General features: G+C 42.2%; 1 protein-coding gene across 5 annotated transcripts in view; it reads right to left on the bottom strand.

The window, feature by feature from the left end:
* The window catches only part of VGLL4 (vestigial like family member 4), a 77,644-nt gene that overhangs the window by 43,621 nt on the left and 15,970 nt on the right, over positions 1-18,053 (bottom strand). For 2 of the 5 annotated variants that reach the window (XM_077786050.1, XM_077786051.1), the window contains exon 1: positions 785-1,150. The exons of the other annotated variants lie outside the window; for them this stretch is intronic. In XM_077786050.1, coding sequence (XP_077642176.1) covers positions 785-866 — 82 coding nt within the window. In that variant the 5' untranslated portion in view covers positions 867-1,150. Of the gene's footprint in view, positions 1-784; positions 1,151-18,053 lie in introns of those variants that run through there. 5 annotated transcript variants of the gene reach the window in all.

The following is an 18,053-nucleotide window of genomic DNA, read 5'->3' as shown; positions in this document are numbered from 1 at the left end:
CTCGCAGCCGCACGTAGAGAAAGCCGCGCGGATTCACAAACCGCTGCTGCCCTGTTCCCGCGGGCGCCTTCCCAGCAGGGCTCCGCGGGCTGCCGGGGCAGGGCGGCCAGCCCCGGGACGGACCGTGCCCGGCCCGGGGGACACGCCGGCAGCCGGGCCGGACCGTGCCCGAGGGACACGCCGGCAGCCGGACCGTGCCCGGCCCGGGGGACACGCCGGCAGCCGGACCGTGCCCGGCCCGGGGGACGCGCCGGCAGCCGGACCGTGCCCGGCCCGGGGGACACGCCGGCAGCCGGACCGTGCCCGGCCCGGGGGACACGCCGGCAGCCGGGCCGGACCGTGCCCGGCCCGGGGGACACGCCGGCAGCCGGGCTGGACCGTGCCCGGCCCGGGGGACGCGCCGGCAGCCGGACCCACGCGTGTCCGCCCGCGGCGTGGGACGCACGGACAGAGCCCGGCCTCAGTGCCAGCAGCGCCGCCCGCCAGGGAAAGCAAAGCAGGCGCTGGAAACGCGGGTTGTGAAAATAAATAAATAAATAAGAACAGGGGGAGAAAAAAAAAAAATCACAAAGAAATCCCTGCCCTGTAACAAAGCTCTGACAACAGCCCGAGGGGCGTCCCGCACCGGCGATCTCCAAGAACATCCCCGCTGACAAACAAGAGCGAGCGCCGCTCGGAGAAGGAGCCATCCTGGAAGGGATCCATCCCTCCCCGTGCGAGGGATCGAGGGATCCTTCCCCCCGTGCGAGGGCACCGCTCATTCCCCGTGGCGAGGCACTGTTACCTTCGTAGCACAGGATGCCGATGTTGTTGTTCATCTTGTCCAAGTACTGGTAGTTCAACAGGTCCATCCTCATAAACAGCATTTATCGGGCTGGCGGAGGCGAGCGGCTCCGGGCGGGGGAGGCAGACGGTGCCGAGGCGCTCCGGCTTCCCAGCCCCAGCGAGGCCCAGCCTGGAGCGGGGCGGGAAGGGGCAGCGGGCTCCGACAGCCCGGGCAGCGCGAGGGGAGGGAGCCCTCCCAAGAGTTCTTCCGAGTTTTAAAAAAATAATAATTAAAAAGAAGAGCGCTACAGCAAAGCGAAGGCGGCGGGGAGGAGGGCGCAGCCCGCTGCGAGCGCCGGCGCTGACAGCGGCAGTGCCCGGCACTGCCCGGGGCCGCGCAGGCGCTGCCGGCCGCGGCCGCTTTGTGCTCCGCGGGGAGGAGCGGCCGCGTCAGAGCCGCGCACAGGAAGCGGCCGCGGCTGCGGGAGGAGGAGGAGGAGGCTACGAGGGGAGGAAGCGGCGCCGAGGGGCCTCCTCCGCGCTCGGGGGGCGGGTGCCGAGCCTGCTGTTTGAAACCAATTCTGCGGGAAGCAATGCGACAGCAGCCGTGGAATCACGGCGTGGCATCGCAGGAATGATCAGTGGAATCGCAGGAATGAGAGAGGCAATTAAAATAAAAGGCGTGATGCAGTGGCCATTGCCTCCGTGTATTTAGTTTATATATAAATAGTTTAAAAAGGTTTCTGTCTCTACATATAAACGGGCATCGCACACATTGCTGCAGTTCCATCAGGGCACAGCCAGATCGGATTTTTTAAGGGCTGCTCGTGGTTAAACATTCTGGGCTCTGGATCTTTTCCTAGCTGTGGCTGTTTTAATTACATGAGTGCGCAGAAATCTCCAGGAGGCTACAAAGGCACCTTCAGAGGTCATTTGGAAACCTCCTGCTCAAAACCAGCCTCAGGCAGGGTGGGATGCTCAGGTGGGATTTGACCATCTCCAAAGGTGGAGACTCCACAGCCTCTCTGGAGAACCTGTGCCTGTGCTCACCAACCTCACAACACAAAATAAATCACCCCACCTTTGAGAAAACAGCCAGGCCTGCAGCACAGCCTCACTTTTGGACAGCTAATGGGAGAACTTCCAGCTCTCCCACTGCCAGCCCAGCCCCAGCAGAAGGACAATTTGCTGCCCACAAGGCAGATCCCATCTATGTTATCACCATTTCTTCTCTTCCCCCAGAGAGGAGGCCAAAATCAGAGATGTGTTTAATGAACTAAACAGCACAATATTTCCATGCTGGGAACTCCGTGGCTGCCAAATCCCTGGCTGAGCTGACAGAGGCGATGGAGCCCGGTGCTGCTCCAGCTCTCCCGTCCCTGGATGTGGGCTGCCCCTCTGCAGCCCCAGCCTGGAGCTCAGAGCTGCTCAGACAGATGTGTGCCCTCATCCCGAGAAGGCAGAACATCTGGGCAGGTGTGCGAACCTGGTGGGCATCAGTTCACATTTGCTGTGGGTCATCAGCGCCTCAAGTCTCGGGCTGATAGGAAAAGAGAAATAAAAAAAGCCAATGGAAACCTAATTTTCCCTCTGCCCGCTTCAGCTTGGAGCACAGATCATCCCTGCCCATCTGGGATGAGAAATCTTCATGGTGCACACAAGGGCAGTAGCAGTAAAAAACTTCAATTTCCACCCTGAGAACTTCTCCCCTCTGCTAGAGAAGGGGAAGGGATGACATGACAGAGGCAACTCACAGAGTGACACTTTGTGATGGCATTTTGAGAGTTACTGCTTGAATGCTCTGGGTATTCCAGTAAAAACAGGTAGCTTAAATTTACTGCTGGTGTCCATTGAATATTCTAAGGAAGATTGCCTAGAACATAAAAAAGGTTTATTCTCAGTGCAGATACACAATGTTGAGGTAACAACACATTTCTTGATTGGTATCTAATAAAAAGTTGCAGTTGTTTTGCAAAAGTTGCAACCACACAGACCAAAGCATCCCATGCTATTTTCCAGAAAGATAAACATTTTTAATAAAGAGTAGTGTATGGTAATTTTTAAGCAGGGCATGAGAAGTTTTGCATATTGTACATACTCAGAGATATTCTACACCAATCCATCAAATTAAAACAGCCATCTAATAAAGACATCAGGAGAAATTTGAGCCCTCTAAGATATAAACAACAATAAAAATCCACACCTCCAACATTAAAAAAGAAAGGCATGTTTCTTCAGCATGAAACACAAGTTCCTCACCAATTTTGGGGACAATATTTTGATATGCATATAGAGAGCATCCCTGAATTCACATGAATGCAATACATTTATTGGGTGCTTGGGAAGGACAAGAAGATAAGTATTTGATTTTTTTTGCTTTGAAATACTTGGATTTTTGTGGGAGGTGCAGGTGATGAGGAAGAAAACACTATTTAAACTCCTTTAGAGCAGTGCTCTAATAGACAGGGGTGCACATGGCCATTATAATTCCCAGTCCAATTTGAATTCTCTATATTCAAAGTTACATATTTCTTCAAGCTGTTTGGAAAAGCATGATTGGGTGCTGTCCAGAAACCACTGACTACTCAGAAGCGCTGTCCAGACACTAATAAAGGAGTTAATTCTTCTTTATTAGACCAGTAGTCACTGGTGTGCAGGTTTTTAGGCAGTAATGATCATTGTTAGGTGAATGGCTTTCAGCATTTCAGTACAAACTCTGATTGAACTTGTCAAATGTTGCATAATGAGTGTGCTTTACAATAAATAATAAAAAACTGTACCAAATACCAAGAGCTTTTTGAACTTCTAAATTAAAATACCTGTGCTGCAAACAAGGCAATGCCTAGTGAAAGAATGGGGGAGAATTATCAATGTAAACATATCCATTACGCTGCATTTTAAACCCAAAATCCATTCTTAGGAAAACTTTCTTTGAAAGAAAATTTTATCAGTTCAACAAACCCAAGTCCAGCAGACATTAACCTCAAATACTGACAGGGTCACTGCATAGTACTTGGTTCCTGTCAGCAAATTCTCAATTCAGTTTGCTGCTCATCGGTCTGAGAGACCTTCCACTGAACAGAAACCAATCATCAGTGCAGCAGAGGGCTGGGGAAAGGCTGCTTTTCATCAGCTCCTTCTGCTCCCTGAGAGCTGAGGCATCCCTGCCTCTCGCTGGCTGGAGTATTTATTTCCTCTAGGGTCTCACACTCCCTGCTCCTGGCACTGAACCCCAGAGCTGGGATCCGCTGGGAGAGCGCTGAACTTTAATTTAACACAACAGCAGCCTCTAGAGGTAAGGGGAAAGGCACAGCTCCGGTGGGATTGACATGGATTTTCTTCTGATGACCCCACAGAGCAGGGCACAGCCTTCAGCCTCTCAGGGATCTGCTTCACCTCAGCCCAGAGAGCAAATTCAGTCTGCACACAGCAATGTCTCACCGCCTCACAAGACAAAAAAGCAAAGGAAGGAAAGCAAAAAGAGCAGGTAAATCACCTCTGTAAATCACCACTTAATATAAAAGCAAATCCCTACAACTGTATATTATTCGACTGTATATTATATTCTTAATATATCAAGTCTGTGATATCAGATTTGACAGTGAGATTTTATATGGGTTTTAGAGCATTTGAACAAGCACTGAGCTGCTTTAGAGCATTACAAACATACAGGGAGCTGCATTTTTCTGTGTCTTTTCTCTGCCCTTCTCGACCCTCTCCTCTCTCACATGTGCTGCTGCCTCAGGCAGTGCTGAAGAACGTGAGAAAACAAAATGCCTTTGGTGCCCGCACTCCAACACATCTTCCAGGGAGAATATGGGCAACACTGGCTAAGAACCAGCCCCACAATAGGAGACAGCTGGAATTCCACCCGTGAAGATCATCAGCAGAGAGCAATTATTGAAACAGTGACCAGTTCTGTACCCGAGAGAAAAAATAGTCTTTATAGAGGTGGGACACACTCTGCTGTGTCTGTGTGGCCACACAGTGTTGCTCAGCTTAATTCCATTTTTGAGTAGATAATTGTCAGCTGCAGCTCCTCAGGTCAGACAGGCACCTACTGAAACCTCAATGCACACTGAGGAGGAGGTGGAGGAATAAAGCAAGAACATTTAAAAACAGGTTTTACCCTTTTTGTTGCCCTAAGAAAAGAGCAAATTCGAGTTGAGGGTTGCTAGGTGGCGATGTGCCTGAAGGAAAAGGCTTTTCTTTTTCCATGCACTCCACGGCAGTGTGTGGGAAAAGCTGCTCTCAACATCCCTGTTGTTACATTTGTTAGAATGCATTGCACAGGAAAAAGGCAAAATAAAAATTCCCCTTGAAGCAGGATGGGGTGTTTGCTTTGAAATCCATTCAGGTGTGATGAGGAAATACAGTTAAAATGGACTGAACATGCAGCAAACCCAGAAATGGATGACAAGGAAAATGACATTTCAAGTTCCTTACAAGCAGCAACAAACACTTCCCTTGGTGAGACAGACAGCACAATAATAACTTTACACACGCATTAAGCACTCAACTGCACCAGTGGACAGAAGATATCAAAACACACATCATTCCCATGTGCATTCTTCCACCTTTTTTTCTTAATCATGAAGTTGCATTGCAAATAGATTTTAATCACATCCAGCTACCTGTTCCCTTAAGATAAATCAATAACTAAGGAAAGCCCCATCAGGGTGGGCATCTCTGAGCTCAAGCTGTGTCTTCCTTTTTGACCTGTCCCCTAGTTAAAGGTTTCAACAACATGCCAGATATTATAGAACAAAAATATGCCTTTTTAATTGTCACTGGAGCTTCTCAAGCCTGAAATAGGGAAGTTTACACCCAATATTGTAATGAAAGAATTTGTGCATTCTATCATTCTTGTCATAACCTAAATAGGGAATGCTGCTTTCAAAACCCAAACACAGCATTATCTAGTGAGGAAATCTGCTTATGAGTGTGTGAGTGTCACAAAGTGCTGTGCAACTCACATTGGAATCCCCCGTGAACAAAATGCCAGGGAAACTAAAAATACAGCAATGCCTAAGAGTGTCTAGAATTGCAAGAACTTGTAGGCCCAGGAATAGATGGTAATGGCTTGTCTGGACGGGCAGATGGACTGATTTTTTAAGGTTTATTTTAAATGCCTTGCTGCACTGCAGTTCTTATTCAGTACTACTCTCTTCTTTAAAGACACACAGATTGCAAAAAGCATCTCACCGTGGCGGTAAATAAAAATTTCAGATCACTTGTTTGCAAATACTGAGCAATTTAGGACCATCTATGTCATATCAGATCAGAAAATTCCAATGTGTTTATCAACTCAAAAAGCTTTTGGTGAATTAAAACCTGCCCCCAGCAGCAGGAATCATTTACCTCCCACCCCAAACTAAACACACCTGCTGTCCTTCCACAGCCTTTCCCAGGTGGGAATTTGGGCCAGGAAAGGCAGAATCCCTGGCAGGGCACAGACAGAGCTTCCCTTGTAGGATTTTTTTGCAAAAACCACAATTAATTCTGAGTGAATATATAAAATAGGCACAGAGGTGCTGGGCGAGGCCTCTGGTTCATCAAGAATATTTTCCATTTCTCACTGGTATCTTGCAGCTCTCAATTTGCTGGTGTTTTTCTCCTTTTGTTTTCTTAGGCTGGGCTGAGAAGACTTCAAAAGTGCAGCTAAAGCACACAACAGATAAATCTAGTTTATCTGTGTGGGAAAATTGTTATGTGCTAATTAAAAACTTGATAATATTTTCTGCTATTTGCATACTATTTTAAATCTCTGAAGGGTTGATGATAATCACAAACATAATTCAACTTGAACTACAAAGAGTCTCAAACACCACCAGAGCCTCCAGATGCAAGCAGTGAGGTGCAAACCTTGCCATGCCCTGTTTGTGTTAGCAGGGCAAAAAAATTACTTAATATTCTTCCAATATGAGAAATGAGAGGATAAAAAAAAAAAAAGAGAATTACTAAAGAAAAAATGCCAATTTTAAGTCAGCTTGATGCTCAGGCATCTAAACCACTTTTAACTTAGGAAAATTAGGAGCCAGACTGTGTTTAGAGGTTAGATTTCAAAATTACCATGTGTATCCCTCAGCTTTGGGAAGAAGCAAATCCAGTTTCCAGGAGCCACTAATTACAGGGTTTAGAAATAAAGCAGAGAGCTTTAAGATTGCTCAAGTCTTTGAAAACATTTCCCCTTATAGCTCTCTTGGCAAGACATGAAATACACTTTTTTAATATAAATATATATATATGTATGGCCTAATTGAGTTTAGGTATTAACATATGTAAATCTGTGGAGCTGACCTTGCTTGCACACAGGCTGAATATTCCAATAATTATAATCACCTTATAAATGATACAAAACCAGGATTCCCAATGCTGTCCCATGCACTAAAATCAATCACAACTTTTCCTACTGAATGGAATAATTTTGGCTTCTACACATCACAGCAATTACTTATCCTAAATTTTAAGATTAAAATATTAATAAGTAGCTATTGCAAAACCCAGTTATGCAACTTGCAACCAATTCGATTAAATTAAAATGAAATATCATTCAAGCTCTAAGGCTATTCCTTTCCAATTGAGGGTCTTGTTCTCTATTATTTCAAAAGTATTTGACCTTAATATTTTTTTTTACCACACCAAAAACAACAAAAAAAAAAAAACCAAAAAAACCCCAAAACAAAAACCCAAACAAACAAGCCAAAACAAAAAGCAAACCCAACCTTAAAGACACTCTCACTTATCCCAAAATTTAGTGCTCACAAAAGCCCAGCCATTCAAAAACCTTTGTTCAGGATGCTGAGGGGGTGTCCTCTGGATTATTGGAGGAAAAAAGAACAAAGAAAACGAGAAAAAGAACAACAGCCTTGGATTATTTAAAGTATTAATGCAAGAAGAGCATGTTTTAGTATATAAATATATAATATGGTATATTATTTACTCAGACACATGGATATATGCAGGGTTCTGTAGGACACAAGTGGAATGTTATAAATTATCCTAATTCCACTAAATCCTGCAGAAAACACTCTTGCTGTCCAGAAGTACAAATTCAGGTCTCAGAAACAGATAAATAATAGGAAAAACCTCTCAAAAGCAGTCACAAAAGCCTTCCCTGTTCCAAAGCACAACCTTCCAACATTGCTTGTCTCCAGCCAGGACAAGGACTGGCAGTGAATGGAAGATAAAACCCTTTTGCCAAAGGATCAAAGTTACCATTTCCAATTCTACAGGTACATTTTCCTTTCAAAAATGAAACCTAGAGAATGCTGAAAATTCCCCACCAAAACTCTCTTTCAGTGGAATCAACATTAGCTTTTTTAATTGTGCTTTTGCTGTTTTCACTCCAAAAATAAATGGAAAAAATAAAGGGTTTTTACATATTTTGGATTAAAAAAGACATTTATTTGTTTTTAACTTCCAGCTTTCTGATAAACCAGTAAAATCTATACATACATTTCCCATCACTTCCCCTTTGCCATCTCTACCTTGGTTTTCTTAGGGATCACACAACCATCACTCACCACCTTTACAAGCAGAGACTATTCTTTAAACCAAATTTTTGGCTTTTAATTTACCAAAAAGTCAAAAATCTCCTTAATTTACCAAAAATCTCTCTTAATTTACCAAACATTCATCAAAATCTCCCTCTGGTGAGCACTGCCCATGTCACAGCTTGTCCTTAAGGCCACGAGGAATCCCAGGTGCTGCAGGAATTTGTAGTGACCACAACCTGAGCTTTGTCCTGTTTTAGGACTTGCTTGTTTTTAACCCAGGGGCAGAGAGGAAAGGATCACAGCTATCAAATTTTAACCACAAAAAAAATCCTTGGCTGTGCAGATTTGTGGGTTTTATATCAGGCTTTTTTCCCCGAGGCTGGTGTCCACCACCCCTTCACTTCCTGAAATTCAGTGTGTTCCCAAACACAACAAATATTCCACAACATCCCCAAAATTTCCTCGGCCTTTTAAAATATTTTCCATCTTAACATCCCCTTTCTCTCACCTACATGAAATTCTCTCTCTCCTTCCAACAATCTCAACACCTTCCTCAAGCTGTGCTCTCCAACCACCCTGAACCCACTCCTCTCTTCTTGAACCCATCAATCCCACCTCACCCAGAGCTCCCCATCCTGTCTCACCATTTCCCTATCAAAGGTTAATTCTTCATGATCCAGGCTCTAAAATTCCCTGTTTCCTTCCAGATTAGGCACAGAACAGGCCAAGGCAAACACAGCACCAAAAGATACTCAGTCATGGGATCCTGAAATCCCAAAAATGAAGTGGCAGATCACACTCTCTGGGTGACTCTCCCTGTCTTGGTTCTTTTCCTATTGACTTTTTATTTCCTTTCTCTTGAGCTACAGGTGCTCTCAGACCCATGAACTCAGTGTTTGCTTCTCTGACCCAGTAATATTCCACCTTTCCAAAAAGCTGTAAAAACAGATGTCCTGGGTGTACTGGAGTTCACATCCACCTCCTTCCAGAGCAAAGGGGAAAACAGGCATTATTTTGTGACAGGAGTGGTGGCTTATGAGGAAGACGTCATAATGGTCCCAGCAGCTCTCCACTGAGATAAAATTCCCCTATGAAAAAACCCCAACTCTCAAGCAAGGAAAAAGAAAAAAAATTAAAAAAATCAGCTGTAGGCGGTGAGCTGGGCTAATTACATAAATCAGATTATTGCCAAAAATTCTGGGCTCGTTGCTTGCAGAAGTTGGAGGAACTGAAGTGTCATATGAAGATGATTGCTGGGGCTGGGCCAGGACAATTAAAGGAGGAGTCACATCCCTGGTGTGAGGCGCTGATTTGCTGCCAGGATGATAAACACAGACACAGCATGCACCGACAAGCATTCCAGGCAGGCATCAAAGCTGGGGGTGCAGCCTCAAAAGCAAAAGCTCCCAGTTTATGACCTTAATACTGAGTTTCTGTCAGCCTTGGGAGTGGGCCTGCAGCAGGACTGGCTGCCAGGTGTGTGAGCAGCCCTGGGTAACTGCTCCAGAGTCCAAAATTCACACACTGCTGCTCCCTGCACTCCCTGCTGGGCTGGGCTTCCCTTTGAAAAGAATCAGCAGCAAAAAAGCTGGCTGCAAAGCATTTAACTTAATAAACTATAAAATTATAAAATATATAAACTATATAAATAGATGCAATAAAAATAGATACTATCTATTATATAGTAGATATAAAATAAATAAATATATAAATATAAATTATATTAAATATATAATATATATAAAAGAAATATAAATATATAAAATATATAATTATTACTAAATATATAAATATACAAAATTGTACAATATCAATATAAAATATAAATATATTCAAATATAAGTTTATTAATGAATCTATAAATACCTATAAATATAATATCTATTGAACATATATAAAAATATAAATTATAAACTATATAAATAATTTATATGCAATTACATAAATAATTTAATAAATTAAATTAATTTGGTAAAATTTGATATATTTTATACAGTAGTTTGTAATTTATTAATAAAATAAATTTAACAAAAAGGCCAAAATCCTAAGCTGGAGACACTTTACATGCCTTAGGAATCAGTTTTCAGGATAAATATTGTAATATATTTTTTTAAAACAGAGAAATGTTTAAAGAGTATTGCTCTTTTTTCTTTCTCTAGGTTCTTTATGTTCAAACTTCATAATATTGCAAATTTTGCAACACTGATGCTTTTCTTAAAGGCCCATTTCTCCCATAGGCACCTGAAAATATTACACACAATTTTTCTTTTCAGCTTTTGAATCTAACAGATTTAAAACAAAACAACAAAAAAAAGGTAAATTAGGCCTCAAAGTGAATCCACAAGCTCTGAACTGGAAATTAGAGAAAACTTTTGAACTGAACATTATTGAAGGCTGATCATGAAGTGCCAAAATGTTTGGGTTGCACAGAACACAACAACTTTTTAAAAGTATAGATGGATAAAGACTGTCAAAATTGATTTTCTCCTTTGGTGTCCCATCCATCACATGCACTCAGCCATGTCAAGCTTTTCTGTCTCAGAGCAAATTCCCTACCTTGAGCTTTCTCTGAAGTCACATACTTGGACCCCCACAACACAACAGAACAAATTATCATAGTTCTTATTATACATGAAGACAAGAACGCACCTAAACCGAAACCACATGATCAGTATTTTGCCTTCTAAAAGGTGAATTTTCCAACATTTCCTCCAGACAAGAGAATAGAAACATTATGAGCACAGAATTTCTATCTGCAAGGAGCCTTGCAGCTAGACATTCAGTTTTCACCCGAGGCACGCATGCAGCTGTGTGGCAGCTGCAGGATGCGGGCAGGAAGGGGACATGAGACTCCCCTGGAGGCACAGAAGCCAGGCAGATCCCGACTCTCCAAGCACCACGCCTTGCTTTCACCACTCTCAAAATTACAAATAAAACGGCTCCTGCTCCGGATAGTCCTTTCAGGCAGAACCTGTCTGACCTGTTAATGCACTGACAATGGATTTTAAACAGCAGCAGCCTTTATTGAAGCCTTATTAAAGGAACCCTGGCGGAACACCACCTCCTCCCGCACACTCTGCTCAGGCTGCAGATGTGTTGGAACCCTGGTCAGTGAGAATTTCAGACTTTCTGTGCTGCCAGGCACTGACCCCTAAGAGAGCACTGCATTGACCTGAGGCCGTGGAGAAGCTTCCAAAATGGAATGACAGAACTGGGATTGCGGGGGTGGAGTTTGACTAGAAGTGTGTGATATCACAGGGTGGGAAACTTAGAGTTTAAGGGTTTAGAATACAGTAATAGATATAAAGCAAGATGGAGGTTTTAGGGTGGAGGCTGGTCCTTCTTCTTCACCTTCTTCTTCTTCTTTTCTCCTTCTCCTTCTTCTCCATGGGTTTGGGTGGTTTTGTGTCATTGGATAAAAAAGTGTCCATTGTGGGCATGGGTGGTTGGTGATTGGATTAAAAGTAAAAATAATTTAGGTGTCATTTCTTATTTGGACAATTTATCCTTAAAAAGCCTTGTAGAGAGGGAGATATGCCTCCATTTTTAGTTTGTTAGAGTGAAGGGCAGCAGAACTCAGGGTTTGTGAGACTGTGACATAGATAAGAACTGATAAACATCTGACTCTCAACAAGAAATACTGTCTGATGCATTTAATCCCGACCCTGGCAAAAAAGAAACAAAGACTCCATACAAACCCCTCTCTTCACCTTTATTGATGGGGGATACAAATTCAGATTTTCCCAGGGCCCATGAGGAAGTTTGATCTCACAGGAAAGTGAAGAATTTGCCCTCCACACAAGAGAGAAGCAGCCAATTCCTGCCTGTACATCTGCAAGCCCAGCATTGCAGCAACCAAAACCTTGCCTTTTGTGAAAAGCTGGGTGAGCTGCATATCTTGGACATTCTGGGGTTACTTGTGACCCTTCACATGTCTCAGTGAGCACAGTCTGCTCCTTAACTTCAGCTAAAAAACCCCCACAGCCTGACCTGGGGCTCAGGAAGATGTCCTCACACAGTTTCTCTGATCAAATATAAAAATGAGGACTCCACGTCCACAAACCTCACCATAATTAGAATTAATTATTGTTCATGGGAATGAGCCCTGCCAAGGCAGCAGCCCCAGTAAGAAATCTGCAGTGCAGATGATCCTAAGATAAAGTTCACCTCCCAGAGTTATCAGCAGCAGGATGCAGCTCCAAAGGGAAAGTCACCGTCAGTTCCATCAGATATCCCTCAGATTCTCCCTGTGCACACATCACCTCCACAGGCAACACCAAAGGAACATAAACCAGCTGCCTGCTGATTTTCCTGAACAAATAACACTCCCAGCTCCAGAGCCAGTAAGTTCTTTCTATTTAGTCATGGTGCAGCAGATTTGCCACCAGTAAATTCATGTCACTAATAAGAAAGTAAGAGATCAACTGTGCTGCCAGTGTGGAACAACACACATCACCCCTGACAAAATTTCTGCCTGAATTTTTATTTTTATGGAAATTTATGCCACCAAGAAAATCCAGTTCTGGTGAGCTGTATCCCACCTCAACGTTTCCTAATTTTTTCCCCTCTGTGTACACTTGGAACATGAATTTTTAAAGTTTAACCCAACCTTCCCAGCCTGGCAGTGCCACTGCTCCCACTGCAGCCGCTATTCTCAGATCATTCTTATTTACTGATAGGCAGTAAATAAGAATTTTTGTCTTTTTCTCCTCAGGTTCTCCACACACTGAACAAATACTGAAGCCTCAGAGCTCTGTCAGCCTCACAAGTGTTGGTGAAATGTGCTGAAGCTTCTCTGCAGTCAGACCAACTCCAGACACAACCATCACAGCCCAGAATACTTAAAAACACCATTTTTGTTGAGCCAACTTTGGCTTTATTTTCTACCCCCAGACATGCAAACCAGCTCAGCTTTAAGCCTGCTCCATTTAGCTTTCCTTTGCTTCCTGGAGGATCGAAATTGTGTCAGGAATGTCTGTGCACTAAAGACAATCCCAAAGAAACCAACTAGCCACATCAGGATTCAGCATCAGGAGTGATATCTGAGCACTGCCAGAGGTTATCAAATACCCAACAAGCTTGCAAAGTTTCAGAGGGAAAAAAACCTAAAAATACTATCTAAAAAATTTTAATAATAACTTAAAATACTAAAAATATTATTAAAATACTATAATATATAATACTATATATCTAGTATATGTATACTATACTATATGCATAGTGTATATATAATACTATATTTAATAGAATAGATATTAAATATATTAATACCTATAGTATATATACGATATATATTTAAATATTTAAAATACTTTTAATATTTTAAAATGCATACAGTGTGTATATATATATATATACACTTTTAATAATTAAAAAATACTATAAAAAAGAGATACAAGTCATCTGCTGTGCTGCATAACAAAGGTTGAAAATAAATCTTGCACCTTTGGATGCCAGAGTTGAGCAATGTTGTTTAGGATAAGCTCAGCACAGCAGTGATTGCAGACAAGCAGGTCCCAATGCAGGGTGTCAGCAGATGACAGCCAGCACACACAAATCCTAATAGAAACACCAAATTCTCCCCTGCACACACTCACATGTCTCCTCTAATGTCCCAGTTATAAAGATTAATCTTGTTCTGATCTGACTGAACTGCAGTAAGAGCTCTGAAGATTGAAATAAATTAAAATCATTTATATGGCCACAGTGTGGGTTAATCACATCAGGGAACTCACTGAACTGGTGCTGCTGGGCCATGAGAACTTCCCAAAGTTGGTTTCCAAGTAAAATTGATAATACACAGCCTATAACTGAGAACAAGCTGGAGGGGATGTATTGATGCCACCAGCATTGTCACACTGCTATTCCATCCCTCATATTATTATTATTTTACCCCTGATATTGCACAAACTGTTGTCACTGATTTAAATCACAACAGATTCAACAGCTCCTTCTCAGAACAGTACAAACCCAAGCCCACAGTCTGAAAAACAATTAGGGGCTAAAACATAATTGTAGCAGACTTCAAGACATTATGTTTATTATATTTTTTTTTTAATTTATGGGCTAAAATATTGCAGCAGACTTCAAGAAATGATGTTGCAGCTCTTAAAGGAACTTTTAAGTTGTCAATTCCTTTCTCCCCAACCTCCAGCTTAACTCCCTATAGAATTCCCTGTGCTTTCCCAATTTCCTTCTCATACATTTACTTCAGAAGCACCTGTATATTAAACCTCATAAAATATCTACCTGTCTAAACTCTTACAAATTATGAGCTAAAACAACGATTCACACAACGGCAAAGAAATTGTGCTAAAAATGCTGGAGCACAGGACAGCCTCATCCCTCCTTCAGCTCCTTTTTCACCATTTCTCTTCTTTCACTCACGGTTAGGATTTTCCACCTTTGGAAGAGCAGCTATCAAATTGCAGAGGTACATTTCAGTTAAAGCTGGCAACACAAACCTCTAACTGAAATAAAAGTACCTTCCAATTTTTTCTTGCTATTTCAACAAAATGCAAAGAAATTCCCATTTTAAAAATTAATTAACTATTGCTTAAAAGCATTAAATACATTACATGTTTCATTACATTAATAACAATTGATTTCTATGCAATCAAAATAATCTGTTACTTCACAAATGACATGATGTGGATTTCCTTACGGCCATACAAAATCAAGGATGCCAGTTCACACGAAACATTTAATTAAATAGCTGGCCCATGGAATTTAATTCCAGCAGTAAACTGCACACTCATTTGCAACCTCCAATCTCTTACCCACACACTATTGCCTTCATAATGGCAGGTAGAAAGAAAATTAAAAATAAGATCTCAGAGAACACAGAGAGTAAATTGAGAGACCTTAAAAAAAATCCTCATTTAGAGCTTCTGTTTCTCAAAGGAAACATCAGTTATATTCTACAGGTACCAGATAAATTATTTATCTTCTCTGTGTTTTGGCAATCAAAAGAAGACACAAGATAGCATCATTTGCATAAATATTTTCCCCTTACTTCAGTGAACATGCAATTTCAGCCAGTTAAAAAAGAAAATTATAATCCCTTTCCAACTTAATGAAGAACAGGAATCCAAAGAGGAAAGGGAAACAAGGAGTTTGTAAAAATATATTTGGAATCAGTCATGTCAGAAGGAAAAAACTCTCTCCCAGCCAAACCCCAGGAGAGAATCCAATCTGAGAAATAAATAAAAGTTCTTCCACAAAACTCCTTCTTTAGTACTTTACACATGAATTGGAATTACTGATGTCCCACCAGAACCTGCTGTTATCAATACCTGGAATTGTGAGGGAAGCACAAGGGCACAGTTTGGAACAGATCAGGGGAAGCCAAAAGCAGTGGTAAAAATCTACATTTTTCTATTGTCAGCCTTCTTCCTGTTTCTGATTAATATCTGAGTATGACAGAGGGGGAAGTGGCATTAGTGGGATTGCATTAGGGTCAGTGGAACAGCTCATCATGCCACTGGGCCCTATTTCTGAGAAGGAAGAAGAAAAATTAGGATAGAGCTGCCAGATGATCAGACAGACACAGACATGCAAACCTGAACAGATGACCATAAAACGGTGGGAACACACCAGAGTACAGGCAGATAAAAATATTCAAGTGCTTATTACAATTTTTGTTTTGTTTTATTCAAGATCTTATTACAATATGATACTGCAGTTGTCACATGGGTTTGCCAAGTTGCCTCTGCTCTACCTATGGATGGATAAATTTAATCTTGGATCAATCAAGTTTAATCTTGAATTTAATCTTGAATTCTTGCAGAAATCAAGCCCTTAGTGTCAGAATCTGAGCTATTGATGATTCTGAGATTGCAGAAAGTCTCTGTCTCTCAGCCCCGCTGCCAAAGCAGAAGCCATAATTGGTCTGTGCTGTTTCCAGGTTGTTTATTCTGTTTATCTCTCACATGTTCTGCTGCCCTGCCCAGCTCTGTCCTGCAGGGCAGCGTGTGGGGCTCTGCCCTCAGTGGGATGTGACAAACATTCAATACCAGAAACTCCCTGGGCTGGATTTACAAGAACGTGCCAATATCTGTCACCTACGTTGGACAGTGTGTCCCCAGCCTGAACCAACAGAAAAATGCCAACACCACAGTGAGACATGGAGGGCATGAAGAAGGAGAAAAAGGACAAGGCACACCCAATTTCCTCCATCTTGTCCCCTTTGGACCCCTCATCTAGAATCCTAAAATTTTACTTTTGCACACGTGCCACACTTAATTATTACTCATATCAAACACTCAGAGCTGGTAATTCATGCTGTAAGATTGAAAACTCTTTTCCATGGCCAGAGATCACAGCCAGTGTCTCTGGGGGCTCTGTCCAGGGGGTTCCTGACCCCTGCCAGGGTCCCAGACCTGCCAGGGCAGCCAGAGGGAAGCTCTGGATTCCCACACTTAGAACTGCAGATTGTGTCTGGAGCCATCCAGAACCCCAGCAGGCCCTCGCTGCTCCCAGCAGCTCTGTCCTGACACGGAATTCCCATGTGCTCTCGGAATTCCCAGTTTCTCTCGGAATTCCCATTTGCTCTTGTGCCCTGCCCACTGTCCAAGGGGTGTGGTGAGGTTGGGTTGGACAAGCAGGGAAGTGACCAGGAAATCCATGAGATTCCATTCCTGGTGCCAGCCCACACCAGCTGGGAGCTCTGCTGGGAGCAGGAGCCAGCCTGGCACAAAGTTCCAGCGGCCTTTAAAGACAAAACCTCTGGGAGGAGACAGGAGGAACTGAACTGCTGCTGGTGGAGCAGGAGCGGCCAGCCAGCTCAGAGCGTCCCACTGACACCAGCAACCATCATCTCAAAAAATGCCATAAATAAAAACCTAATTCTTTTTACATTTTCCAAATCCTTCTCGCTTTCCACAGAAGACAACAGTGCAAAGCCCATTATTTTCCTTCATAAACATGGACAAATTACATTCCTAATAAGCTGTATATCTATTTTATTCAACCATAAAAGTAATGTTCTTATTTCACTTATAAATAAACTATTAATAATGAAATTAAAATATGAATTAAATTCATATTCAACATATGAATAAATTATTGATTGATAATTCTGTTAAGGACTACTATCAGTGTTAATGTATTTGAAGCTTAGCAACTATTCAAATATACTTTTAAAATTGGAACTGATCGTTTTGGACTAAAAGAATAACTGGAGTAGGTATGAATGTAGCATAAGATTATGTAATTGTGGTAAGTACCAGCATTCTGCAATAAATAAATCCTGAAAAAGTATTCAGAAAAAAAATTCTGAAAACAATATATATGTTCTGAAAATATAAATATTCTGAAAATATATATATTCTGAAAAAAATACCTATATTCTGAAATATATATATATTCAGAATAAAAATATATATATTCTGAAATTCTCCCAAAGACAGAGCCTTGCACAGTAAGATCACAGATTTCAACACTGCTCAACCTGAACATATTGGAATTCCTGAGCACTACAGGAAAACCATTCTATTGTGTGCTGATGAAGAAAATCTGAGGATAAAAACAACTGAAAGAGATCCTTAATAGACCTCACAATTTGGAGGCGAGTTCAAATGGAAAGCACAAGTTTTGCACGTTAATAATACTTTAATAAAACGTTAATAAACATTATAAAAGGTTAATAAAATCCAGTGCTATTCGAGGCTAAGCAAGAGGAGCAGCAGGATGCACAAACTGGACAGAGGGAGCCAGGGATGATTGGGGCACTTTCTGTCCCCAGCCCCAAAGCAGCAAATAATGCAGATTTCCAGGAACGGAGTCACA

The sequence above is a fragment of the Lonchura striata genome, chromosome 12, assembly GCF_046129695.1.
Source record: "Lonchura striata isolate bLonStr1 chromosome 12, bLonStr1.mat, whole genome shotgun sequence".
NCBI classification, from domain to species: Eukaryota; Metazoa; Chordata; class Aves; order Passeriformes; family Estrildidae; genus Lonchura; species Lonchura striata.
This window is presented reverse-complemented; position numbering and strand designations above follow the sequence as displayed.